The sequence below is a fragment of the Raphanus sativus genome, chromosome 3 (assembly GCF_000801105.2).
Source record: "Raphanus sativus cultivar WK10039 chromosome 3, ASM80110v3, whole genome shotgun sequence".
Classification (NCBI taxonomy): Eukaryota; Viridiplantae; Streptophyta; class Magnoliopsida; order Brassicales; family Brassicaceae; genus Raphanus; species Raphanus sativus.
Genome location: NC_079513.1, coordinates 15294260 through 15322219, shown reverse-complemented (window position 1 = coordinate 15322219; position 27960 = coordinate 15294260). Strand labels below are relative to the sequence as shown.

The 27960-nt window shown below is 36.2% G+C and overlaps 4 protein-coding genes across 4 annotated transcripts; 2 read left to right on the top strand and 2 right to left on the bottom strand.

Annotated features, from left to right (window-relative positions):
• Positions 1 to 1502: 1502 nt before the first annotated feature.
• LOC108845801 (serine/threonine-protein kinase BIK1) lies at positions 1503 to 3901 on the top strand. The gene is given in 7 exon segments (XM_018618975.2): positions 1503 to 1762; positions 1839 to 2146; positions 2231 to 2366; positions 2653 to 2709; positions 2712 to 2794; positions 2872 to 2995; positions 3173 to 3901. Coding segments are annotated over 7 exon segments (1179 nt in total). The 5' UTR covers positions 1503 to 1710; the 3' UTR covers positions 3592 to 3901.
• Positions 3902 to 6205: 2304 nt separating this feature from the next.
• On the bottom strand, positions 6206 to 7786 carry LOC108839208 (expansin-A4). Its single transcript, XM_018612018.2, has 3 exons — positions 7499 to 7786; positions 7107 to 7425; positions 6206 to 6791 (listed from the first exon to the last, which is right to left on the bottom strand). The coding sequence occupies exons 1-3, from the start codon at positions 7644 to 7646 to the stop codon at positions 6482 to 6484; spliced, it is 777 nt and encodes a 258-aa protein (XP_018467520.1). The 5' UTR covers positions 7647 to 7786; the 3' UTR covers positions 6206 to 6481.
• A 7302-nt stretch (positions 7787 to 15088) lies between these two features.
• Positions 15089 to 17785, top strand: LOC108845291 (uncharacterized). The gene has a single exon (XM_018618521.1). The coding sequence runs from the start codon at positions 15089 to 15091 to the stop codon at positions 17783 to 17785; it is 2697 nt and encodes an 898-aa protein (XP_018474023.1).
• A 7500-nt stretch (positions 17786 to 25285) lies between these two features.
• Positions 25286 to 26751, bottom strand: LOC108844081 (probable E3 ubiquitin-protein ligase RHC2A). Its single transcript, XM_018617283.2, is given in 3 exon segments — positions 25286 to 25617; positions 25620 to 26268; positions 26270 to 26751. Coding segments are annotated over 3 exon segments (1164 nt in total). The 5' UTR covers positions 26593 to 26751; the 3' UTR covers positions 25286 to 25425.
• Positions 26752 to 27960: the final 1209 nt, after the last annotated feature.

The window sequence follows — 27960 nt, the reverse complement described above, 5'->3', positions numbered from 1 at the left end:
TTTGATTCAATTATTTCGTGTGTAAAAGATTTGTCACATCCAGTTTTCAGAAAAGATTTGTCACATCTAGAATAACGAGTTTCCTTTACTTCCGTACGACAAGAAAAAGACGATTTCCATACTATTACAAAGTCTTTCACATCGCTAATTAGACAAATTTTTAGTGAAATAATATATGATAGATGTATCAACTCAGTTATCACTAATTAATTTTGTATTAGAAATTCATTTGTTTTAATATAGCATCAGATCAAAATAATCGAATCTGATCTCCTCGATATGGTTCAAAATGGCTTATTCATTTCGAAAGAGTGTATTAGAAACAAAGTTTTAGTACAACCTATCTATATACAAATATTTGTATAACCTACATTTATTGTGGAATATTTTTTTCTTTACAACAAGAAATCAAAGATAATGATGATAGTTGAAAAAACATGGTGACAAAAGAAAAACAAATCGAATAGATTTTAATTGAAAATGCATTTACGAGTAGTGTCAATTCGTGACGGCTAGCCAAATGGTGACTAAAACAAGAGATAGCATATTGGAAGAATTCGAAGGATATTGGAAGAATTCGAAGGTTCAAGTCCATGACTGAAACATCGAGGATTGCTGATATGAAATGCAACCAACCAAAAATAAAATGCGTTGTACCAAAGTTATTTGAAAACTATAATTGACCAAATAAAACTATTCAAAGCTCCACAATCTTCTTTTTTGGGTGCAACCCAACAAAGATTACAAAAAGCCAAAACGCAGTCTATAGATAATTGTTTTTGATGAACAGTCTTTAGATAGTTTGTACCAAATTAATTGGTAATTGGAGAGTTGACGTCACACCCTGGACCTCAAATTGCGTCACTAACAATCACTGTTAACTTGTTTGACCTTAAGAAAAACAATTACTTTTTTTTTTTTTTTTTTTTTTGTTCAAAAAGAAAAAACAATTACTTTAATTTCAACTAAAAGTATTGTTAACGCGATTGCAAATAGTGGAACCCTATCAAACTCATTGATACCAATTACAAACTTCAGTGATAACCAGCTCTTAAAAAATCTTAAATAACTAATTTTCCTAAATTTAATTTATACATGTTTTATCTTTTACTGTTCACACAACACGACATGACAGTGATAACTGATGATGACACACCTGATGTGAAATAAATATTTTGTTACGACAGCAAATATGAAATCCTCGTGTTTGTTTGTCATCCCCATAAATGGTTATATGGACGGTAACAAAAACAGCATCCAAAACCAGTAATTTCACTGACAATTTTCTTCTCAACTTTCTGGAAATAAAATCTTCAATAAGGATATTTGCCAAAACATTTCGTAAGACTTTTTTTAAAAATAAAAGGGAATGGGTCAGACAAATCGCGTATATCAAATACTAGAATCAAACGACCTTTTCATCTTTTCGCCAAACTGTGTCCATTTGTTTGACTTTATTTCACACAAAAAGACAAGGCCAAAGCCCCCTCGTGCCTCTCATTAACACACCAACCCTCTTTCTCATTTCTTCACCTCGCCATCTCTGTTCACATCTCTCTCTTTCTCTCTCTTTTTACGCCGTGTGGGTTGTCAAAAGTTTCCTATAATTCCTCTTATCCTCCGCGCTCACAAACAATATCCTCCTCAAGAAGCTGGACAAGAACGCTCAAGAATCAAGAAAGTGGAGATAACGAACTTCTTCTTAGCTTAATGGGTTCTTGCTTCAGCTCGTGTGTCAAAGCCGATAACCTTTTCAACAATGGTACCATCTCCTTCTTCGCTATGTTGATTTGCTCCAGGCTTGAGTTTGGTTTTAACATATGTTTGTGTCTGTTCAGGTAAGAGCAGCGATCTTTACGGTTTAAGCATCTCGAGCGGGAAATCTTCGTCCACGGTGGCTGCAGCTCAGAAGACAGAAGGGGAGATTCTTGATTCTACCCCCGTCAAGAGCTTCACCTTCAACGAGCTCAAACTCGCCACAAGAAACTTCAGACCGGACAGTGTGATCGGCGAAGGTGGGTTCGGTTGTGTCTTTAAAGGCTGGTTGGATGAAACCAGTCTCACTCCGACTAGACCCGGAACCGGTTTAGTCATCGCCGTTAAAAAGCTTAACCAAGAAGGTTTTCAAGGTCACCGTGAATGGCTGGTACAGTAGTGTTCATGTCCCTCAAACTTTGAGAGTTATGTGTGTGTGATTGTGTCTGAGCTCTTGTGTTCTGTTCTGATGCAGACAGAGATTAACTACCTGGGACAGTTGAGTCACCCAAATCTAGTGAAACTGGTTGGTTATTGCTTGGAGGATGAACACCATCTTCTTGTATATGAGTTCATGCAAAAAGGAAGTCTTGAGAACCATCTATTCAGAAGTAAGTCCTATTGATTCTATTGATGAAACATCTTTGATAAGTTTAGTAGTATAATAGTTTCTCTCGATTTATTCATTAGCCTTGTATTCTTATTTATACAAAATGCATAACTTATCTAGAAATTTCTTTACATAATAGAATAGAAAATCTAATTTGTACATGAATAGTAACTTTCTTAATAACTACAAGAAAATATATTTTAGGCGATTTTTGTGATCTCCAAAATCTCCTAACAATCTTGTTTTTGTGTTGTGTATATGTACTGATGTAAGTGGTTTTGAAACAGGAGGTACATATTTTAAGCCGCTCCCATGGTTTCTACGGGTCAAGGTTGCGCTGGATGCAGCAAAGGGCTTGCGTTTCTTCATAGTGACCCTGTCAAAGTGATATACCGAGACATTAAGGCCTCCAACATTTTGCTTGACGCTGTAAGGCAGAGAACCACGTATTGAATGAATTAGATGGTCTCACTTTTTTACTGATGACTTTTGGGTTCCATTGACAGGACTACAATGGAAAACTTTCTGACTTTGGACTAGCTAGGGATGGTCCAACGGGTGATCGAAGCTATGTTAGTACCAGGGTTATGGGTACATATGGTTATGCGGCTCCCGAGTATATGTCTTCAGGTACAAAGTCAACCAAAGGTTGATAAGATTTGTTAAATTTCTTGAATTTTCAATTTAAAACTATATTGGTTGAACCCATTTTTATATTTCCGATATGAGATCTTTTCTCCAACGAAATTCTGTGAGTGCATATTGTTTGAATCCTTGTTTCATTTTCCTAATTTTATATACTTTCAGGTCATTTAAATGCAAGAAGCGATGTTTACAGTTTCGGAGTTGTGCTATTAGAGATTTTAACTGGTAAACAAGCACTGGACCATAACAGGCCGGCTAAAGAAGAAAAACTCGTGGAATGGGCTCGACCTTACCTAACAAGCAAAAGCAAGGTTCTCCAAATTGTGGACTCTCGGCTAGACACACAGTACCTACCCGAAGAGGCAGTGAGATTAGCCAGCATTGCGGTGCAGTGTCTCTCTATCCAACCCAAGTCACGCCCAACCATGGACCAAGTGGTCCGTGCCTTGCAAAAACTTCAGGACAATTTGGGGAAACCGACTCAGCCCAACCCGGTTAAGGATGCTAAGAAACAGGGTTTTAAAACCGGAGCTAAGTTACCGGAAACACGGCTTAAACAAAGACCTTTTAGCAGGCATTAAGCTGGTTAATTCCGTGATGAACAATTCAAATACGGTTATGGACGGACAAACCGTGAAGGGCGAGATTTATAATGGATACATGGTAACAAGTCACATACTCAACCTTAGAGAAACATGTGATTTGGCCTTTAGGCTTCCTCATGTGCTATGATATCGAGTGAAGTATATATGTGGTAACTTCTCTTGTTGTGTTGTAACCACAGTTGTATTGTTTTTTGTTAGAACATTTTATGTAGAGATTTTTCCTATAGATCTCCAGTTTTGGAATCAACAATTATTCAATGATAAAATTCAGGACACCTGAAGTTAATCAGTGATGCAAATACAAGACAAAAAAAAAGCACAAATCCAAATTCGCCTTTTATTGGCTGTTGTAACTTAAGCGTTAGGTAAAGTATTTTAGGTTGTTTTGGAGGGAAAATTATACAAAAAAAAAACAGCTTATATGAAGCAAATGAAGACCTTATGAAATTAATCACGAATGTAAAACCAAGGCACAACCGGTTTTATATTGTTCTTACCATCTTCTCCGTTTATGTATTGAGTTATAATCAACTTTACTTTATGCGGTATAGATTGGTTAATTACGCCCTTGAGTCAATAGTAGGGAGAAATCGAAGAGATGAAGCTTAAACTATGCTACTAGTAGAGACAAATGCAAGAGATGACCGAGCAGAAGAGGACATTGGCAAGACTTAATCATGAGAGACGCAACAGTCTTTCACTAAGACATAATCTTTTGCCACATCACTACCAACGTTCTTTTCTAGACACTACTGTCTCAAAACTCACTCAAGGCTCTCATTCTCTTATGTTCCAAGACTAGAGAATAGAGCCTAGAGGGCATAAAGAGTATCAAAAAACAACGTAAATTAACAGAATGCCATAGTGAAATTTCTCAAACCAAACTTTTTACTCTTTGTAACTCGACCAACCATCAAAGGAGTTTTTAGCATGACTGACGCAGGAGTTGCAACAATTTCAAACCGCCAGCTTTTATACCTGATGCTTTCATGAATTAAATTAAACCCTTAAAAGTAGAATTGTTGATGAATAAAGTCCCGCATCGGTAGTTGGAAAAATAATTAAGCAATATATAAAAGGTTATGGTCAATCCACTAATTGCCAATTGGTTTTAAGTTGGAAGTCCATAATTAACCCGAATCTAATATGGTATCAGAGCGGTCGATCCTTGTGGATCAAAGTTAAATTAAAAAGAGTCACCCGATGTTGGGCCACTCCGTGGATGGTATTCCCACAGTTGTCCACGCATGTGCGTGGGGGAGAGTGTTGATGAATAAAGTCTCACATCGGTAGTTGGAAAAATAATTATATAATATATAAAGGGTTATGGTCAATCCATTAATTGTCAATTGGTTTTAAGTTGGAAGCTCATAATTAATCCGAATCTAATAAGAATAATATAAAACAATTTAAAATAAGTGTTCATCTCAGCTTGTCTTCTTCCTCTCTTGACCTTTGGTGGTTCCCTTGTGTGGAGCTGAATAAAAAGGTTAGGTCTTTGGCAAGTTGTTGAAAGTGTGTTTGAGTAGGGGGTTTTAATCCCACTCCCAGGTGTTGTTTCTTATTGGTTCTTTGTGGTGATTCCCCTTGTGTTCTCAGTTCTGGCTCGATCGTTGTGAACGGGTGGTTCAAACGAGGTTTGGTTCTTGGTTCTTGTGTCTGGTTCTCCTCATTGCTCTGTCATGTGTGATTTCAATGCAAGCCGGCTGATTTTGGCTTATGAGACTCCTCTCTTCTATCTTCTAATCTTAAGTATTGCATTTGGTTTTGTTTGAAGATCCTTAACTAGTTCAGTACTTGTTTTAGTTTCCTTCGTTTGGAAGTGTGTTTCCCTTTATTTGGCTAAGTTTTCAGGGATATTAATGTTTCTTCTGGCTTTGTAATTCAAAGTTGTATTCTACTCAGTTTTATTAATCGAATCAGAAGAATAAAAAATAAAACAATTTAAAATACTTTTCGAATTAATAGATAGTACTAGTTTTTTACACATAGTAAGAACTAAGACACAGATTAAAAAAACAAATTAAAATATAACTCATAAATGCATTATTTTGTATGATTAACAGTTCTAATAAGTTTAAATCAATGGTTATCCAAAAATTCAATTGGTTTAATTTTTTTATAATTTATCATCATGAAAATATGTATAAAATTATAACATCTATCTTCTTAAATTATTGTTCTTTCTTAAATTTCTTTTTATAAAACATATAGTGTATAATGGAATCAAATAATAATGTTAGCTAAATTTATTTTACAAAAAAAAAAGTTTAAGGCATGTCCCGGTTCATATCACCAAAAAGAAAATCATAATGAATAACAAGTGAAGGACCTTGTCGAATTGTGCTGGGTTCGCATCAAATGCTGTCGGAAAATACTTTAGTTATTTACTTTTCAATTCATCGGTCAAAAAAAAAACAATTCCCACTTATTAAAGGCATTATTTACTTTGCTTCTCGTCACAAAATCTAAGTGGGAACCTTGAGAATCTATCACTTTACACTAACGTGCATTAGCTACATACTACTGCACTTTAGTGTCAGAGCAGTACTGTACTACTGTGTCAGAGTAACTGTTTTGCAATGGCTAGTTAGCAACAAACACGAAGATTAGTAAATAGTATTACAACATAAGTAACTTACAACCCAACCAATGTAAAATACTTTTAGCTGCGGGCTGTTCCAAGATTTTCTCACAGCCACTTCAGCTATATAACTCACAATTAAAAAACAAACTCCCAAAAACAAAAACAAAAACATTAAAAAGAAAATACACACAAAAAGTCAAAGATACTATTCTCCCCTCAATTAGCGGAGAGATTTCTTTTGTCTCGACCACTTCAATGTTTAGTTTCTCGAAACTCACTTTAGACCCTGAAATTCTTCCCGACAAAGGTTTGACCAAACTGCCAGTTAGAAGGAACGATGTTCCATGAAGTAGAGGTTCTACGGTCACTGCCGGTGACACGAAAAGAAAGTGACTGACCAACCAAAACAGCGTTAGATTGCCAGTTCTGACCCCAGTTCCTGCTCAGACTCATCCAACTAGTCCTTGAACCTTTCACACTCGTCCTCACGATGTCTCCTGCTCCCGCAACGTTAGTTATCAGAACCAAGTTGAAGTAACGGTGACCGTTGATTGTGAACCTTATTCCTCCTCTCTTTCTGCATGGCACCCTACAAAAGAAGACCAAACATTTCACACTCTTTTACTAACTTACTTGCATGAATGTATGGATTAGTTTTCGTATTAGAGAACACCTAAACTTAAACCAAATTTGCATTCGTCTAATATATTATCTTAAACAAAATATTTTAATAACACACAACAAGAGATTGTTTTCTATTAAACCCTTTCTCTTAAAAAAAAAGATTGTTTCTAAATACATTGAGAACTTACATTAGTTTTAAGAGGTCTATACTTCGAAATGCTCAACTATTAGGTTAAAATTTTGATATGCTTCTATGTTCTTGTGATACAAGATTTTATACCTGCGGTATGAGACAGGGACAATGCCGGCACGGTATTGAGCAATCTTGAGGAATACAGGCATGGCTAGGTCGAAGTGTTCACGTGGCGGGTTGCACCACCCACCGTTATCGCTGGCCTGAGCAAAGTTTGGTGGGCAGAAATTGGTTGCGGTAATGAGGATAGATGGGCTACCTGAATGGCACCATTGTGGGTCGTTGGCGCACTTTAGCTCGAAGCAGGCTCCACAACTCATACCGTTGTTAAACAACGCCGTACTCAAGGCAGCCGTGTTGGTTCCGTACCCTTGGCTGTAAAGGTTACCGTAACCACAAGCTCCTCCTATAAAAAAAACAACAATTTTGTCAAAATGAAGCTTTCTTCGGTGCATTTACTCTGTTTTTCGTGGACTTACTCATAGTGCCAGAGGCGTCGCTGCCGCCGTAGAAAGTGGCGTGTGCGTTTTGCCACGCGCCACCGGAGTAGACGCCGGGAATTCTTGCGTCGGCGAGGCTAAAGAGAACATATGTAGTAAACAGAATTGCTACTTTTATAATAGCCATTTTTGTTTGTGTTATTATTAAGAGGTTTTAAATTACTCTGAGAGTAAAGAAGAAGATGAAGAAAGAACAAGAGCAATTTCGAAATTGCGCTCTTGTTAAAGAAGAGTTAGGCTTTGTTAATTGGAGAGATGATGGTGAGGACTGAGGAGCAAGGACTATTTATGGAGGGAGGGAACTCCAAAGTTAGAGTGAGAGAGAGAGAGAGAGACTGAGAAATCTTCTTGGCTATTTTTTATTTTTTTGTCAAAAGTAAACTTTAAAAGTTCGATTACTGTTTCAGTATTTCTACGTAGTGAAGGTAGATTTGTAACGAACAATTATATCTAAACTTTTGTAGCTTTGTATATCTAATTGTTTCGGCAAAGTAAAGAGTATCGAGTTTACTTATGTGAGGCGTTTCATAGATCAGCAAAATAAAAAAAAATTTAACTCGACTGAATTTATTTTCTATTAAGCTTAATTGTCACTTTATAATCGGTCACAAATATATTTCTATATGAGTTATTCTTGGGTTCACTCCCTAAGTTGAACCTTTAGGTTCACTAACCAATAGAAAATTGCCATTTTAGATTTAGTATCTTTTAATTAAGGAAACAAATAACTTGTCAAATTATATTATCTTTTCAAAATAAAATTTAAAAATAAATAAAAATAGTATATAAAAACGAATTAAAAAAAATAATGTTGTCAACTAAACCCTAAACTCTAATACTAAACCCTAAACTCTAATCCTAAATCATAAACCATTGGGTAAACCCTAAACTCTTGGAAAAATATTAAACATGTTGTCAACAAAACACTAAACCCTAAACTCTAATCCTAAACCTTAAACCCTTGGGTAAAAACCCTAAACCCTTGGGTAAATTCTAACCCTTGGAAAATAATAAACATTTGGATAAATTCTAAACTATAAATCTTAAACACTAAACTCTAAATCTTATAAATAAATATTTTTTTAAATTCTCTTTTTTTAGAACTATTGTTATTTTTATTTATTTCATCTTTTTTATTTATTTTAAAAGCATAAAATAATTTGGAAAGTTATTTTGTTTCTTTAATTAAAAGATATTAGATTTAAAATGGTTCACCATAGGGGGTGAACCTAAAGGTTCACCATAGGGGGTGAACCCAAGAAAAATTCTTTCTATATTTCTATATTTCTATATTTCTTAACAGCATTTTTAGCATTGCCGCCAAAAAGTTCACTTGCATATTAGCATAGAAGAATATGAAAAGAAATTTTTAGGTTATCAAATCGAGTTCCAAAGGAGAAAAAAAAATCAAATGAACGGCTCCACGTTGCCCGCATTCAATGGGACATCAGTTGTGAATCACACAGTATACACACGACCCGAACTCTTATGAGATCTAGTCAGTCAATGTATTATTTATGTCATGAAAGTTGTCAAAAGATATACACTAAATATCAAAGCTATCGCATTTCTTAGTTCTCACGTGAAATAGTCAAAGCTTCATATCCAGTCCAGGAAACCCATGTAGGTGGCTGGGCATTCAATCTATACTTATTTGTTTGTATAGTAAAATTTCTCTTTTAACAAAAAAGATACCTCATGGAACTAATGTTTTTCATTTGTTATCTGCTGACTTATAAATATACTTTGATAGTTTAAAAACTTAAGAAGTAATGGATGAAGCTTTAGTTTTTTTCTTCTTTCGGAATTCGAGTTCATTTCATAAATAAATAACAGTTCTGAACTTTTAGTGATTAGCTTCTGTAGTTTAGTCAGGCCTAAGCACGGATCGAATAATAGCATATTTTCAGTATTTGTGGTTTGCTTTGTACTTTACAGAATTACGGATATATGATTTTCTGATTTATTTTGTTTCGCAAAAATACGGATATCCAAAATTATTTTTGATATTTTCGAATATTCACGGATACTTCATCCATTTTTTCAATACAAATAAATTTAGAAACTATAATACCAATTTATCTTTTAGAAATATTGTTTTACATAATAAAAATATAAAGTAAAATATTAATGAAACTATATGTTTTATAAATTTTAATATTAATAATTTATATTATAAACAAATATTTTAGAAAAATTATAGTTTTATAACGATTTAATATTCTTTTTATAATTATACATCTATTTGTATAAAGGCCAGAGCGGATCGGATATCCGTCTTTAATTTTTTTAGTATTTGTGATTTTTAGTATTTGATTTGCTTTGAAGACTTATGGATATCCGAATTTTTGGATTGAATAAAAGTGAATAACGAATCGAATTAAGTTAAACGGATAAAATGTCCACCCTATTAGATACATGAACTTTCACTTTTTTTCTTCTTGTTGACAAAGAACATGCTTAGTCAAAAAAAAAAAATCATGCACACTACTAATATAACACTCTTCAATATTTTTTTTTAATAAACACACTTTAATCTTTATGCATCCGCGCCACCATCATCAAAAATAGTAACCTAAAATTGAAATATCATAAGTGCCAATTTCAAGTTAATATGATTAACTTTTATTGGGCGGACATGCTCGCGTACAATACAAAAAAAATGTTGTTTGTCGTTTATATGAATGTAGAATTTTCAGTAGATTTAAAAAGTTTATATGAGTTTGTTTGAGTTGCTTACAAAAAAATGATTAACTTTCATAATATTTATAAAAACGAAAACTAATATTTGTAAGAGATTTTTGTTTATTTTGTACTAGGTGATTTTCCCGTGCTCATGCACGGATATAAATATTTGTAAAGTGAATATACTACAATAATTGATTGATATTTAGTTTTAGTTTTAAAGTAGTTTGTAATTTGTATATAAAATTTATATCAATAATACTACATTAATTTAGTTTAGACATGATTTTAGATATGTTATCTTCTATCAGTTTAATTGTTTTTATGGTCGATTTAGTTATCATTTGGATATATTGGATTACATATATTTTTATAAATTCAACTACAATATTTTTATTCAAAATATATTTAAATTTTGATTAATTTTCTTATTTGCATTTAAATTGGTTGTTGTCTTAGATATCTAAATATATTTTAGTAAAACTATGTATAACTTAAGATATTTTATTCTTAGAATGAAAAAATAAAAAAAATAAACTAAAGTATCTGATTCCTACTTACATAAATTAATATAACAATAATATTCTGAAATCTCATGTATATATATAAATTCTACAAAATAACTAAATTGTGACAGTTGATTAATATTTTATTTTCACTTGTTAATATGTTTTGAGTTATCCTATAATTTATATTTATAAAATAAATAAAATATTATTATAAAGTTATATATTCTTATTGTATTTAAATCTATGATTTTAGATATAAGTTGGATTCACTCATGTTGTGAGTATACTAAGTTAAACATTTTTTTTTCAAATGAAAACTGAAGTATAATTATTTTTTATATAATTAAGTCAAATTTTATTTTATTTATCGTTTAATTAAATGTGTATGTATTTGGTAATATTTATCAAATTATATGTTAATTTTTTAAACAAATATTAGAAGATAAAGTGATGAACAATATTAAGTTATAAATATAAGTAATTAATAAATAAAAATATTTTATAAATTTTAAATAATTTTATGCTTTGGATATGTTGAATGGTAAACTGAAATTTATTTAAATTAAAAAAATATTTCAAATAATCTTGTAAATGAAAACTCAGATTTTCTAGGGTATTTTTATTATGGTTATATTAAGTTCCACAAACATAAAACATAAAATTAAAAAGGAAAATAAATGCTAAGATTTTTTTTAATTATGATAAAATATAATACCTACTCGTTTAAAAAAATTAGTGTTATTCTATTATTTGATCAAAAAATATTTTATAATTATTTGATCAAAATGCGTTTATTGTTGAAATTTATTTTGTATTTTATTATCTCTTAAAAATAAGCAGTAAAACTATTTGTGATTACTTTTAAGAAATTATATTATATCAATTTATGTTACTTAATTATTTTATATAATCACTTTGAAAATATATATTTGTATTACTCAAAAAAATTTGTCAAAACAAATACAATTTTCTTTTTTTTTCTAATATCAAGATTATTTATATGTGTGAAATTCATTATTATGAAATCAAATTATATGAAAATATAGTTTTCCAGCAAAGAAAGAATAGATATAAATAATTTATTTTTTACTTCAAAAGTATATTTTATGTTTTTTTTAAATGGAATAAATCTATTTTGTGAACTTTCCTTTTTAATGAAATCATATTATATGTACATATATTTTCGTTTCTAAATTCAGTTTTTAAAATTTTTTAGACTTTTCCTTTTTATAATATATTATATTGTGAAAATTTTAAAAATCAAACTAAATTAGATGTAATATTTTTATTGGATATCTCAAAAATTAACTCTCTTAAGAATTAAAATCAAGATTATTTTGTGAACTTTCCTTTTTATGAATTACACTATATATAAAATGTATTTTCGTTTTTTTTTTAATTTTTAATTTTCTTAGATATATAGGTTATTTTAAAATAAAAAATAAAAAGAAAACCTAAATAAAAAAGGAAAAATAAAATAAAACAGGCATATAATAATGATAATTAGATATATATTTGATTCATTAAGGGTATCATTGTAATAAACCAATGTGAGAGTTAACGTGAACACAACACATAGGAAACTGACTTTTCAAATAATATTATAGAGATTATCGAGAGATAATTGGCAGGCGAGGAAAACAGTTAGGGGCGGTGACAGCTTGTCGAGCAGTGTTAATATATGGTGATGGCAAGGTATATCTATGCACCAACCAGATCTTCTCATATCTGCCACTTCAGCCCAGGCATTCATACTTGGCATCTTTTTGTCTAACTGATTTTGCCACGTGTTGACAAATATACAATATTTAAGATTATATATATATATCCAGATGGACACGAATCGGATATCCAGATTTTTAGAATTATTCATAGTCCAGTTTTGTTTCGTTCAAATAATTAATTATTCAATCAAATTCGATTCATAACCACTCGGATATCCGGTGATATCTATAAAATTTAAAATATTTGACCAGATATCCGGTATAATCCGTAAAATATAAATAAACAATTCTAAAAATAATATAAAATAATAATATGAAAACAATAATTTTATTTCTTTTCTAAATTATAATAAATAATTTAATAAATTTTGTAAATAAAACTATTAGAAAACTTAATATACAATATAACAATTATATAACTTATATATATAATTCTTAATTCTTTAAATATATGTATGTATATGCATATAATGGATCTGAAAAGATATCAGTTTTTAAGAATATTAGTCTTTGTCTTTTGCTTTACATAATTGCGGATATCCAAAATTTTCAGTTTAAATTGAATCTAATAACAAATTAAATCAAAATTTACAGATATTTTACCGTCCTAATCACGAGAATGCGACGAATGTACTTGCAGATGAATTAAGTATCTACCACTCCTCTCCCAACAAATTCCCCTCTATATATTTATTTCGTTTCAAATTTTAAAAACAAAAACAAAACATATTTGTTTTTGAGTCTAAATGTAACCTTGGTATCCAATGTTAAAATATAGCCTAGACATCTCTCCCAGAACAAAGATTTAAGAATTTAAATTTGCAGTGTAATAAAGTCAATCAGGTTTCATCACAAATGGTTTAGCAAAATCAAATTAAATCATAAAAAAACTATGTGCTTCTGTTTTTCTTCTTTACTTATTTTTATAGACTAGAAGTCATAAATATTCCAACGGTAGACGAAAAAAAAGAAGTCATAAATATTCTACCGTTGGAGTATTTTGACTAGATAAGTTGTTGATTGTTTCGTCGGGTTCTATATTTACATTGGCAATGCAGTCGACCAACGATTTTAGAACATTTTGGGCCTATACTGCCGTGTGAGTATGAGACTTGTGTGCCTGCTCTCCATGATGTATTTATTGCACATTATCACCGTTAGTTATAATGGGAGTAAATTAAAACGTTTTTTTCCAACTTTCAAGAAACTCAATATCGTAAACGTTCCCAGGCACATATTACGAGGCCGCCGCACGTCATCTTCCCCCTCGACGCCGGCGGCGGATCTGCTTGCTGGCGTCGCCATCCTTCCTTTTCTCTCATGTCTAGCTTCATCGTCCTCCTCATGTATCTCGTTTCTCATTTCGTCATCAATCCTCCGCACTGCAAAACCACCGGATCTATTTGTCTCTCTTCCGCTCGTCTCGTCACTGTCACACCTCCATCTCGTCTCGTCACTGTCGCTCTCCTACAACGCCTCGCCGTCATCACTCCTCTCGCCGGATCTGCTCCTCCTCTCGCCGTCGTCACTCCCGCATCCCGTTTCACTGTCGTCACTACCCCATCCCGTCTCACCGTCGTCACTCCCCCATTCCGCCTCGCCGTCGTCACTTCTACATCTCGTCTCGCCGCCGTCCCTCCTCCATCTCGCCTCGCCGCCGCTCTTCCATCTCGCCTCGCCGCCGCTCTTCCATCTCGCCTGGCCGCCGCTCCTCCATCACGTCTCAACTTTGCTCCCCCAGTTCGTCTTGCCGCCGCTCCTTCCAAGCGCATCGTTGAGACCGCGACTCCACCTAGTTCGAGCGGAAACCCCGGAGCTTCTCAGTCTGAGCGTGGGTCCAACAGAGTCATTCATTGTTCTGTGGCCGCCACACCTCCGCCTGCTCTCCTCCTCCGACTGGAACGAGCTAGGTTCAGACAAGGAGTCACTGCTCTGCTGTGTTTTTTCACCCTTGATAGCTGCCTCTCCGGTCTTTCTACCACCGACTTTATACCTGACATCGAGGCAGGCCTATCTAGCCAAGGTTTCTATGGAGCTAAGTTACATTGTCTTAATCTCATTCTCCTAGTGACCGCCGGATCTATTGTGCAAGAGTGTTGTTTCGCCAGGTTTACTCATTATTATTTCACCGATGCGACTCTATCACACTACGCCGTCTCAAGCATCGACGGTTCTTCACATGGCCGGACCTATGGCCCTCTCATTCTCCTCGTCGCTAAAACTACTGTGCAAGAGTGTAGACTCGCCAGATCTATAAATTCCATCACCATTGCGAGTCCATCACATTATGCCGTTTCAAGCATCGACGGTTCTTCACAGAGTCAACTATACGACCTAACTGAAACTGCTATCCTCAACAGAGATTCCCCGTGGAAGATTACACCAACTCAATCATTGTACTTCAACTACAACTCGGACGGTCTATGCCTCATCTCCAAGTTGACAGGTTCCGTGAATCAGCCTTTCAGACTCGGTTTCACAAAAGCTCGCGTACCCCGGCACGGTAATGTTGGTGTTAGATGCTTTGACTTGACCAAAGTTCTGGCTGTATCATCGTATCCAGTTAACCTCCTCTCTATTGGCTGCTCTGAAGTATGTATTGGTATTTTTGAGACTCACCTAGAGTCTCATCATCTTCCTCACGGATAGTTATGTTCTCGGCGGACTTCTATCAAACTTTTTGGGACATAATCGGAGATGACGTGTACCGGGATATTAGAGCTTTCTTTGAAACGAGCTACATTCACCCGAGACAAAATGAAACCCATATAAGGCTGATTCCCAAGGGTACAGGAGCCAAAAAGGTCTCGGACTACAGACCAATTGCGTTGTGCAACACGCACTATAAGATTATAGCCAAGATCCTCTCCAAAAGGCTACAGCCGCTGCTCCACTCTCTGATCTCACCATCTCAGTCGGCCTTTGTGCCGGGGAGAGCTATCTCCGATAATGTGTTGATTACCCACGAGGTCCTGCACTACTTGAGGAAATCGGGAGCAAAAAAGCATGTGTCAATGGCGGTAAAAACAGACATGAGCAAAGCCTACGACAGGATTGAGTGGAACTTCCTGCGGGAAGTACTACAAAGATTGGGGTTCCATGAGATATGGATCGGCTGGATCATGGAATGTGTTTCGTCGGTTTCGTACGCTTTCCTTATTAATGTAGGGCCACAAGGGATATTTATCCCATCCCGAGGATTAAGGCAGGGTGACCCGTTATCTCCGTACCTCTTCATCCTTTGTACGGAAGTCTTGTCGGGTCTCTGCAACAAAGCCTTAGCTGATGGAACATTACCAGGAGTAAAGGTTGGCCGACACTGCCCCCCGATAAATCACTTGTTATTCGCGGACGACACGATGTTTTTCGGAAAATCTAGTGCAGCAAGCTGTGCCACTCTATCCTCTATACTCCTCAAGTACGAAAAGGCCTCAGGGCAGTGTATCAACAGAGCAAAATCAGCCATTACCTTTTCGTCGAAGACAAACCAGGAGTGCAAAACTCGGGTCAAAAGGGAGCTCAATATCTGTAACGAGGGTGGCGTTGGGAAGTATCTCGGGCTACCAGAGCATTTTGGACGCAAGAAGCGAGATATCTTCTCATCCATAGTGGATCGTATCAAACAAAGAGCTCACTCTTGGACCAGTAGATACTTATCAGGAGCGGGCAAGATGGTTTTGCTAAAAGCAGTGCTGGCGGCGATGCCTACGTATACGATGTCTTGCTTCAAACTCCCGGCATCACTCTGCAAACAGATCCAATCTGTGCTTACCCGTTTCTGGTGGGATGTAAAACCGGAGATTCAGAAGATGTGCTGGATCTCCTGGAACAAGTTAACTTACCCCAAAAGTGCAGGGGGTCTCGGCTTTCGCGAGATAGAGGTTTTTAATGATGCTCTACTAGCAAAACATGCTTGGAGACTTATGAAAAACCCCACTTCTCTACTCGGGAAGATCCTACTGAACAAGTACTGCCACAGCTCGGAGTTCCTTGAGTGCTCACCACCGAACTCTGCCTCTCATGGCTGGCGAGGGATACTAGCAGGTAGGGAAATTTTAAAAAAAGGATTGGGATGGTCTATTGGAAATGGCAGGAACATAAAGGTGTGGAGTGATAATTGGCTATCGACAGAGGCGCAAGTCTGTCCGATAGGACCACCAACAGAACAGGACCAACACCTCCTAGCCAGCGACCTCATGCTGCCAAACTCCTCTGACTGGGACGTAGGAAAAATCAGATGCAGAGTACCAGTATATGAGGCGCATATCAGGAAGCTAACGCCAATAGAACACCTGGAAGATGAGCTGGTCTGGTACCCCGAGAAGTCTGGGAACTATTCAACGAGATCAGGCTACGCATTAGCAAAGCTACACAACGGAGAGCAGCAGGACTCTTTCAACTGGAAACAGTATGTATGGAATGTCCAATGCTCACCAAAACTTCGGCAGTTCTTATGGAAGCTAAAAAGTAATGCGTTAGCAGTGGGGGAGGCACTGATCAAAAGAGGAATGCAAATTGATGGAAGCTGTAAGAGATGTGGGGAACCAGAAACAATCTTCCACGTTATGTTCTCTTGCACTACAGCCAAAAAGGTATGGGAACTGGTCCCAGCCATGATGATACCGTCCAGTAGCTCTTGTCACTCTATGGAGGACTTGCTCAAAGGCTGTGCTCGAATGGTTAATCTACCACCTACTGGACTGGTCACTCCCTTATACCCTTGGATCTTTTGGGTTTTGTGGACAAGTAGAAACCAACTGAAGTTTGAGGATAAGTCTTTCTCGGAAACGGAGATGCTTGCAAAAGCTATCAAAGCTGCAAAGGAGTGGCAAGCCTCGCTACCACCCCGAACCAAAAGCTCTGTTTCGCCTAAAGACTGTCCAAAACCAAACTCTCTCCCTCTGGTTCCAGCACAAACGCATTTAATATGCTCCGATGCTGCTTGGAATGGGTCGTCATGTGCAGGTGGTCTCAGCTGGATCTGCAACGACTCTTTAGGTAATCTAACCTTCCAAGGAACCGAAGCCCGCCGCTATCTTGCCTCAGCTCTTGTAGCAGAAGCCTCAGCGATGAAAGCTGGTCTTGCAAAGGCCATCTCTGCGGGGATCAAAGACATAATCTGTTGCTCAGATTCAAAGTCTCTTATTGATGCGATTACAGGTTCCAAGACTGTGATTGCGCTTAGAGGAATACTCCATGACCTAGGCGTGTTGAGTAGCTCCTTTTCTTCTATCTCTTTTATGTTTATTTCTCGATCTTGTAATGATCCAGCTGATAGGTTGGCGAAGAACGCTCTGTTTCAGCTGTCGAACAACCCATCTGGGGTTGGAAACTCTGTTTCTGTTTAAGATTGAATGAATGAAAGCACAAGGTTTGATCAAAAAAAAAAAAGTTGTTGATTGTTTCGTCGGGTTCTATATTTACATTGGCAATGCAGTCGACCAACGATTTTAGAACATTTTGGGCCTATACTGCCGTGTGAGTATGAGACTTGTGTGCCTGCTCTCCATGATGTATTTATTGCACATTATCACCGTTAGTTATAATGGGAGTAAATTAAAACGTTTTTTTCCAACTTTCAAGAAACTCAATATCGTAAACGTTCCCAGGCACATATTACGAGGCCGCGCACGTCATCTTCCCCCTCGACGCCGGCGGCGGATCTGCTTGCTGGCGTCGCCATCCTTCCTTTTCTCTCATGTCTAGCTTCATCGTCCTCCTCATGTATCTCGTTTCTCATTTCGTCATCAATCCTCCGCACTGCAAAACCACCGGATCTATTTGTCTCTCTTCCGCTCGTCTCGTCACTGTCACACCTCCATCTCGTCTCGTCACTGTCGCTCTCCTACAACGCCTCGCCGTCATCACTCCTCTCGCCGGATCTGCTCCTCCTCTCGCCGTCGTCACTCCCGCATCCCGTTTCACTGTCGTCACTACCCCATCCCGTCTCACCGTCGTCACTCCCCCATTCCGCCTCGCCGTCGTCACTTCTACATCTCGTCTCGCCGCCGTCCCTCCTCCATCTCGCCTCGCCGCCGCTCTTCCATCTCGCCTCGCCGCCGCTCTTCCATCTCGCCTGGCCGCCGCTCCTCCATCACGTCTCAACTTTGCTCCCCCAGTTCGTCTTGCCGCCGCTCCTTCCAAGCGCATCGTTGAGACCGCGACTCCACCTAGTTCGAGCGGAAACCCCGGAGCTTCTCAGTCTGAGCGTGGGTCCAACAGAGTCATTCATTGTTCTGTGGCCGCCACACCTCCGCCTGCTCTCCTCCTCCGACTGGAACGAGCTAGGTTCAGACAAGGAGTCACTGCTCTGCTGTGTTTTTTCACCCTTGATAGCTGCCTCTCCGGTCTTTCTACCACCGACTTTATACCTGACATCGAGGCAGGCCTATCTAGCCAAGGTTTCTATGGAGCTAAGTTACATTGTCTTAATCTCATTCTCCTAGTGACCGCCGGATCTATTGTGCAAGAGTGTTGTTTCGCCAGGTTTACTCATTATTATTTCACCGATGCGACTCTATCACACTACGCCGTCTCAAGCATCGACGGTTCTTCACATGGCCGGACCTATGGCCCTCTCATTCTCCTCGTCGCTAAAACTACTGTGCAAGAGTGTAGACTCGCCAGATCTATAATTCCATCACCATTGCGAGTCCATCACATTATGCCGTTTCAAGCATCGACGGTTCTTCACAGAGTCAACTATACGACCTAACTGAAACTGCTATCCTCAACAGAGATTCCCCGTGGAAGATTACACCAACTCAATCATTGTACTTCAACTACAACTCGGACGGTCTATGCCTCATCTCCAAGTTGACAGGTTCCGTGAATCAGCCTTTCAGACTCGGTTTCACAAAAGCTCGCGTACCCCGGCACGGTAATGTTGGTGTTAGATGCTTTGACTTGACCAAAGTTCTGGCTGTATCATCGTATCCAGTTAACCTCCTCTCTATTGGCTGCTCTGAAGTATGTATTGGTATTTTTGAGACTCACCTAGTCTCATCATCTTCCTCACGGATAGTTATGTTCTTCATTGTGCTTGAGATTCACCCAGTCTCTTCAGTGAGTTTTGCTGGTTTCAGAGTTAATCATGGTTGTTTCAATGCCAAATCAAGTCAGTTAGGACTTCATATCCTCGATGAGTATGTTGCATACGGATCTGGAGCTTCTCACCAAAAGTTCTTGCCAGCCAACATTCCAATCTCAACAGTGCATCAACGTCGTTTCGACTATCATCAATTGTTCTATGAAACAATAGTTTTTGGACCTCAAGTGAAGTATCTCTCCGGGTTCCTTCACTCCTTAAACACATCTATCTCTCTTGTTGTTGTAGTGTTTGTTTTTCAGCTTGTTGCCGTTGAGTTTTCCTCCGGTTGTACTCTTTTAAGTTTTTCAGACCGTTAGATTAATATAATCATTCAGTTGACAAAAAAAAAAAAGAAACTCAATATCAGTGACATCAATCAACACTGATTTTTTTGGGGTCAAAATTTACACTCCAAAAATAAATATGGGCGTATATTGTATTCATCTGAATAAAAGTTGTGTAGGAGCTTTTGAATGATACTTTTCAAAATGTTCTAGATGTAAAATGATAGTCTTGCTTGATAATGACTATTATTTATATCGGATGATATATATTTTTTTTTTATATCGGATGATATTAACATTGTGAATATTCATAAACAAGCTCACTAAATACTTAAGGCGTAAAACATAAGCACGTGTAGATTGTTAATTGAGCTACATTCAAGCAACATATAAAATGATTATCAAATTCTTTTAATAGGGAAGTATAATTGAATCGTGCAACTATTTTGTATATCCAATCTCAGTGAGCAAATTTTTTAATAGCATACAGTCAATAGTGTGTACTACTAGCTAAAGAGTGAATCCTACTCAAATTTCTGAGAACAAATGGGACATCATCTCATAAGAGGTGGGGCTATGAATCATAAGTTGATATAAGTGGGAGAAGGCTAAATTGTAATTGGGAAAAAGGTAATTGAGACCACACATGCTACTCCACAATCACGTAGTAGGACAGATTCCCCTCGCAACTTCGCAATAAAAACAAAGGGATCAGCAGAACTTCAGATCTCTTCCCATCGAATAATGCAGTTTACAAATAAATACGTTAATTCATTTTTATTTTCTTAAACTTATTTCGATAATTAGAGTTTTAGTAAGGTTACTATTATAGATTAATGGATTCACATGATGGACATGGCTGGCTCTAAACAAGCAAAATTGCATAAACGTGACATATTGGCTGTCTAGAAAAGAAGTAGATTCATTTGAAACCACAACGTGAGGTCATTAGAAACAAAAGGCAAACACGATGTAGAGATTGATGGTATCTAAGAAGAGAAGAATTCGTGGCTATATGTGTTAAAAGGGTTTGAGGTTTTAATTATGATTTTACATTCGAAGAGGCAAGGATATGATTATATGGTATCCAAACGCGTGAGGGTGTTGTCGGTTCTTGGTTGCTTTAGCAAGTTTATTCTGTCATATATTTAGAGAAATTTCAGGGAAAAAAAAGAGAGTTGATCAATACAGTGAATTCATGCACCGACAATCTAAGACATTGGTTCGGTTGGATTTTTTTTATTTATAACAGTGAATTTGAAATAATCGGAGATTTGATAAGTGTTTAATTAATTTTCATGGTTACGACTTACAACTGATTTAAGAATTTCATCTTTTATTTAATATCAACCATAAGTTTTTATTATTATTATTATTATTATTATTATTATTATTATTATTATTATTATTATTATTATTATTATTTGATTATCTAGCTTAATATTGTTGATGATACCAATTTTATATAGTTATTCAATTTTGATCTTTTAATTCAAAATTAATTGGATAATGAATTGTTTCATATCGCTTTAATTTTTGATGTGAAACATCTTCCCATATTATTTCAAAATAATTACTCGTCTATCATTAATAAATTTGTTTTAGTTTAAATCGACCAGACAAATACAAAAAAAAAATTAAAATGTTTTACAAATTACTAACTGAGATATTTGAAAAATACTCACAGCTACATTTTCTACTTTAAATAATATATATATATAAATAACATATGCCAAATTTACATAAATAATAAATATTTTTTATTTACTTTTTTCAAAAGACATGCATCATATGCTATGTTAGTTTATTTTTCTTGTTTTCTTTGTATTTTATTTAGATACAAAATTGTAGAATTTCATGCTTTTCACTAGTACTATATATATAGCAGATATAATTGCAGTGAAAGTCGAATTAGCGTACAAATATGTGAAATTTGAAGTTGATCATTGCACTAGTAAGAAAACGAAACAGAAAATAGCGTAATCAACCACTTAAAAAGAAAACTTAAGGAGGCTGCAATACTGGAGGTCCGTCGTGGCTATCTGCGCTTCTTGCCAAGGAGGCTGCAATACGTTGATCTCTGTTTCATGTCTAAGCAAGCTAAAACTCTTTCTTGAGTTTCAAGGCATGCTCTTTTTCATTTGGTTTTTATGGAGCCTACTGGTTTCCAAGTTGTTTTCCTTTGCGTTTTTCTGGCAGGAGTTTGCCTGTTATCTCTGTGAACACATTTATGTGTACCTTTATGACAAAAAAAAAAAAAAAAAGAAAACTTAAGGTAAGGGACTGGACCAAAAAGGACCATTGCTAAATTTATGTCCTCCCTTGACATGCATCAATGTCTCGCACTCATATCGATCGTTATTTCATCAACTCTAATGGAAAATATTTTACATGAATTTCTTATATATATATATATTTACAGAAAATCCAACCAAAAATATATAAACAAAGATATATTCGGTTATATTTCTAGAAAATTTAAATACGTTATAGTTAAATAATATATTTATACATACATACATACATACATACATACATATTTAGAAATTCACCTAGAATAAACTTCCATTTGGGGTGCTATTATAGCATTTCCAATGTATTATTTATTTTTACTCTAAAATAATGTAATCTTAGAATGGAGTTAGATTTTACTCTAATATATTATTCCATTTTTATTCTACAAATATTTCGAAATAATTCCTTTTTATTTAGTTAATAATTATTAGTAATACCTTTAATTAAAAAAATTAACAATTAATCAAAAAAAATTATGTTTACGAAACTTCCATAAAATAAATTTTATTTATTAAATATCTATTATTAAAAGTACAATAAATCACAAAAATATATAAGATATCATATTTTGTTTTAGTAATGAACATTAGAATAGTTTTCCACAATGATCGACTAATGTATTTCTTAATGAGATTTTTTATCTTTGATTTTGCTAAATCGAATAAGAAAATTCTAAATCGGATATTTCATCTTCTAAATTTCAAACTTTTAATATTTATAGGTAGATATTATATTCCAACTTCATTTCGTCTTATACAATTTTCCTAAATTTAAAATTATACATTGTAAAACATAAAATAACAAAGTTTTATTTTGTAATTAAAATTTTGTGCATTATCCAAATGTTTGTTCTTACATTAACCTCAAACTCATCTATTCGGTATGAAAGCTTTACTGATTATGGTAGTTCCGAAAACAAATTAAAAAGGATTATTAAATCACTAATTTAATATTACAATTATTTTATATTTTTATTCTAGTTTTTAATGTTATTATTTTATGCATTTTATGTAAATGGTTAACCAATTTTTTTGTAAAATTATATCATTTTTTCTTAATATTGTATCATTTTAAATAGTATTTAAGTATGATAAAATTCATGGATGTTGTATCCATATATGATTCCATTTATTAAACTTATGTATAAATATATTGTATCTACATTTCGATATGAATATGTTTGCTTATCAGTTTATCATATCATCAGATGTGTTGATTGCTCCAACAAAAACAATTTAGCACAAGCTTTTTAACCTAAACAACTTAGTCTCCAAGCCAGCCAATGATCGTTAATTAGCTAATACTACCAAACTCTTCGCAAGTCCGATCTGCTCTTCATGCTAATTGCTAATTAATAAGCTTGTATAATCAGTGTCAATGTGTCATAGAGAATATGTCTTGCATGATTTTTTTGTTCTCTTTTAATATTAGTAACAAGAATAGAACAACCTTTACTAATAGTGGTGTGACTGGAAATATATTGTTGTTATTTTTATTACGTGATATTAGCAACGTACGACGGTGTTGCTTAAGAACAAAGCGAAGTTAGGTAATTGCTTTAACTTTGATAAAGTACCTATCAACCAACTTAACCTCCATGACGATATCTTTAGTTAGGTTCATTTGTCTCCCTCCATAAACAATTTTCCTTAAGTTAAGATTCTCTTGTTGACCTTTGTTCTCAAAAACTAGCATCACCTTTGTTCTCATTTTCTTTTTGTTTGACATTTTGAAATAGTTTTTTTTTTGTCAACCAACTGAATATTTTTATTATATATTAGTATCAATTCAGCCTAATCAAAAAGTTGAAGAGACAATTTAGCAAGAGAATCAACTAGAACATTTTCTCTCTCGGGACAAAGACAAACTTGGATATTGTAGATGATGCCAAAAAGCTGTGAACGTTCTCCAGACAGGGTAAATCCGATGTGTGATTGTGTAATATATGATCATAGATGCTTTTTTGAAACACTTTATTTTTTGAAACACATATTATCATACATGCTACTATGACATCTTTATTAGTCAGGGCATTTTGGAACGTTTAATTATGTCACATGAGTTGTGATCGGTTTATGAATTAAACTTAACGTTGGTCTAGCGGAGGGAAAAGAGTATGGGTTTAAAGCCCACTTCAAAAGCATGAGAGGAGTATGAATCAACAGAACATCACATTTGTTGGTCCTCCTCAATAGAGGTAACTAAGGCCCTCAATAAACCACTCCAATAGCTTGCGTTATTGGGTCCTATCGTAGGTTAGCAAAAAATAAATTGGGCTGATGAGAAGAAATATATATATTAAAAAAAAACTAAGGTAATCGAGGAGAGTTTGAGTAGCTAAGATCGTTGTTGCTGATAGCCAGTTTTACGTGGTTCACGGTGAACCACGGTGGTTGAGAGAGATTCGGAGAGGGAAAGAGAAGCCACTTTACCATAGTGTGGGTTGGGTAGTTAGTTCTTATAAATCTTTTTCTGTTTTTCCTTTGGACTCACAACGTGGATGCTTGGTAGCTATTGAAAACAATAGACGACACTAGATGGCTAGCCTCGAGTTACTTGAAGGAACATTCTTTTGAGGAAAATAGCTTATTTTTGTCTAAATCAACTGTTCTGATTACAGTTTTGTTAGGAGGCTCGAGATGTATAACATGATGCACAAAATGACTAGCGCTTTTTCACACTATGCCAAATGGTCTTATTGGTCGTAATGATCCATCTTAGGCACGATAGCAATTTTTTCTCTTTCTATAAAATTAGTCTACGTGCTCTGATAGAGCAGGAAGAGTTCATTAACTTCACTGACATGTCAATAGGTCACGTAAACAGGTTCTATTAATATGACAAAATAATAGCGAAAACTACGAAAGCTGTCTCCAATAATCGGTGAGCATCATCAGATGCGTTGTAATAACTCTATTATTTGTCGCTTTCCTTCACGATTTATTTGTACTAAGCAGTAGTGACCACAAAATAATTGTAGCCTCTAGGTATCAATCATATCATTCGCTCTGTCTGTTGTTCGAAAGATTAAATAGCTGTGTGTACACTTATAGAAATTGCCATAATAAGTAGTAACACACAAGAACTACCGAAGAGATTTTTGAAGACTCTCGGACAATTATCAACGAATCAAATCTCATTTCACCCTAAAGACTTTATATCAATTTTACTCGCATAGATTCAAATCTTCTTAAAGAATATAATCATTATTACACTGAAGAAACACCAAAAAAATCTTACAAATGGGAAAAATTTAAAACAAAGGGTTTTTTTTATATAAATGTTTTGTTATTACCTTTAGATAATTAAGCTCTATAAGCTAATGTCGTCTCCTCGAAGAAGAACCTGTCCTGAACATAGAAAACGACGAGCTGCTCCTCCGGATTGATCTTGACCCTGACCCGGACCCTGACCCAGCAGCTATTGATCCAGATGACCCGCTGAAACATCCGAAAAGTCTCATAATCCGACCCGCAAACCCGCCGGATCTCTCTCTACTCCCACCACCACACCTTCTCTCCCTCCTCTTCTTGAACCCCACGCCACTCTCCTCGTAAGCCTCTCGGAGGAGTCTCCGAGTCTCCCGCCTCCGTCGACCTCCGTGTACACCACCGGCATCACTCTATCACCTCCCCTCCATCCTCCGGGGATCCTCCCCACCGCGAACCCCCCGCCCGGCAACCTCCAGATCGTCAGCCCCGCCGCGGAATCCTCCTCCTCCTCCGCCTCTTCGCGCGTCGTCGTCGCTCCGTCATCCGCCGGAAGCTCGTGGCGGCAGACCGGACACGAGTTTCGGATGGCGAGCCAGGGGAGGATGCAGTCGGGGTGGTAGATGTGGTTGCAGGGCATCTCCCGAGCGGCGGATTTCAAGGCGAAGTTCTCTTTGCAGACGGCGCAGTGAGACTGGGAATCCGATTGGAGATGGGTCGGGTCGATCTCGATCACGGGTAAAGCCTCGACAGCGGATTTAGAAGCGGGTGGGTTATCACATGAGTTGTTGTTATTGGTTGTTGTGAGTTCGATCTGAGAGATCTGATCTAAGAGACGATCGAACCCGGAGCCTAGGAGAAACTCGGTCATGGTCGGGGGCAACGGTCTGAGACCAGAGTCGGTGCCGTCGTCGTAGTACATCTGGAAGGAGGATCGGTCTAAGGCTTGGGAAGGGTTTGGATCCACCGCGGAGGACGATGACGGGGTTGGGAGATCGGTTGCTTGAATTGGTTCTTGGAGGAGGAGGAGGAGGAGGAGGAGTGGGGCTGTTCTCCGCCGTGTGCATGGCGGAGGAGGAGGAGGAGGAAGGGGGAGGGAAGCGGGTGGGGCTGCGGTGGTGGTGGTGGTGACGGAGGAAGGAGGAGGGAGGTGTGAAATCGAGGGATTGTTGGATGTGTTCGAGGAAGCCACCGTCGCAGTCGGGGCAGGAGATGGAGTCGGAGACCCAGACGAAGCGGCTGCAGCTGTAACACCAGTAAGATCCGGATGAAGCCATGGGAATCAAAATCTTGGACAAGGAAAGAACATCTGGGGGGAGAGAGAGTTTTGATTGATTGACTAACAAGAGGGAAGAGGAGAGAGAGAGAGAGAGAGAGGGAAAGGACGGTCGTGGTTTGTCTTAACAAGAAACCGTCCAACTCGTGTGTTGTCACGTTCTCTTTCTCATTGCCTCTCTTCTTCCCTTTTTTTATTTTCTTTTAATCTTTTGGTTTGTTTGTTGCTGCTATTAAACAAAACTGTTTTTCTTTGTTATCTCGCGTAACCTTTTTTTATACAAACTGTTTCCAAAAAAAAAAACTGATTATAGTAAAACAAAATTTAAAACTTACAGGTATGGAAGTAAATAAAATGATTTAAGATATTAGCCTTATTTCTAATTATTTATTTACAAGATACTTTTAACTACCAATAGAAGATTATTTGCTGGCATAGCTAAACTCCACATTAAAATCATAATGTTATTACCAGGTCCGGCCAGTATAAAATGACGCCTAAAGCAAAACAAATTTTGGCGCCCTCAAAATGTCGAACCTTGCACTCTAAACTCAAGGAAGAAGACGCATAACCACTTGACTACACACAACTTTTAGAAATATGTATGCCCTTAAATTCTTATTCTTATTTGGTGCCTAAAACCCTAGCTTTACCAGCTTTAGGTCAGGGCCGGCACTGGTTATTACATAATTATAATGAAAAGAATCAAGAGTTTCCTAAATTGGTTACATGGACTTTATGTGACTAGGATCTGTTACTTATTGTTTTGTCAGTAATAGTAGGTAAGCCCATTACATTTAAAAATAAAAGCCCATTAAAACTTTTTTAACTTTGCTTCACAAAAGTCAGTCCCCCAACTTCTTCGTAGTCAGATATTGAACACCAAACCTTGTCCTCACTCCTCAGTTTGAATGATATCTACAACATATGCTGGATCAAGATGAGAGTCAAAAAAATTGATTGGGAAAGTAAAATTAATCAATAGCTCCAGAAAGTAATCAGATTACTGTTAGCACAAGGAGGATTTCAGAAACCTTAAGTGTTCTCTCACTGTCATCGAATTGGCCCTACGTTGACAAGTGGTATAAAGTCTATTGGTTATCCTACTTGGATATCCACAAAGAGGCAACTATTGGGTCTCAGGAATCTCATGTGAAGGAGACTGACAATAACATGTCTAAAGACCAAATTCAGCACAAAAATTGCCTATTTAAGCAGTAAACTTCAGGTTACCTGGAGAATGAATGTCTATGCAGACTAGTTTTGATTCAATGGCTTCTTCTTTTGTTATATAGAAATTTCTCATCAAGCCATTTTCGAAACATTTCTTTGTACTTTGTTCATCGTGCTTCATTTTTTTTTGTTCTTT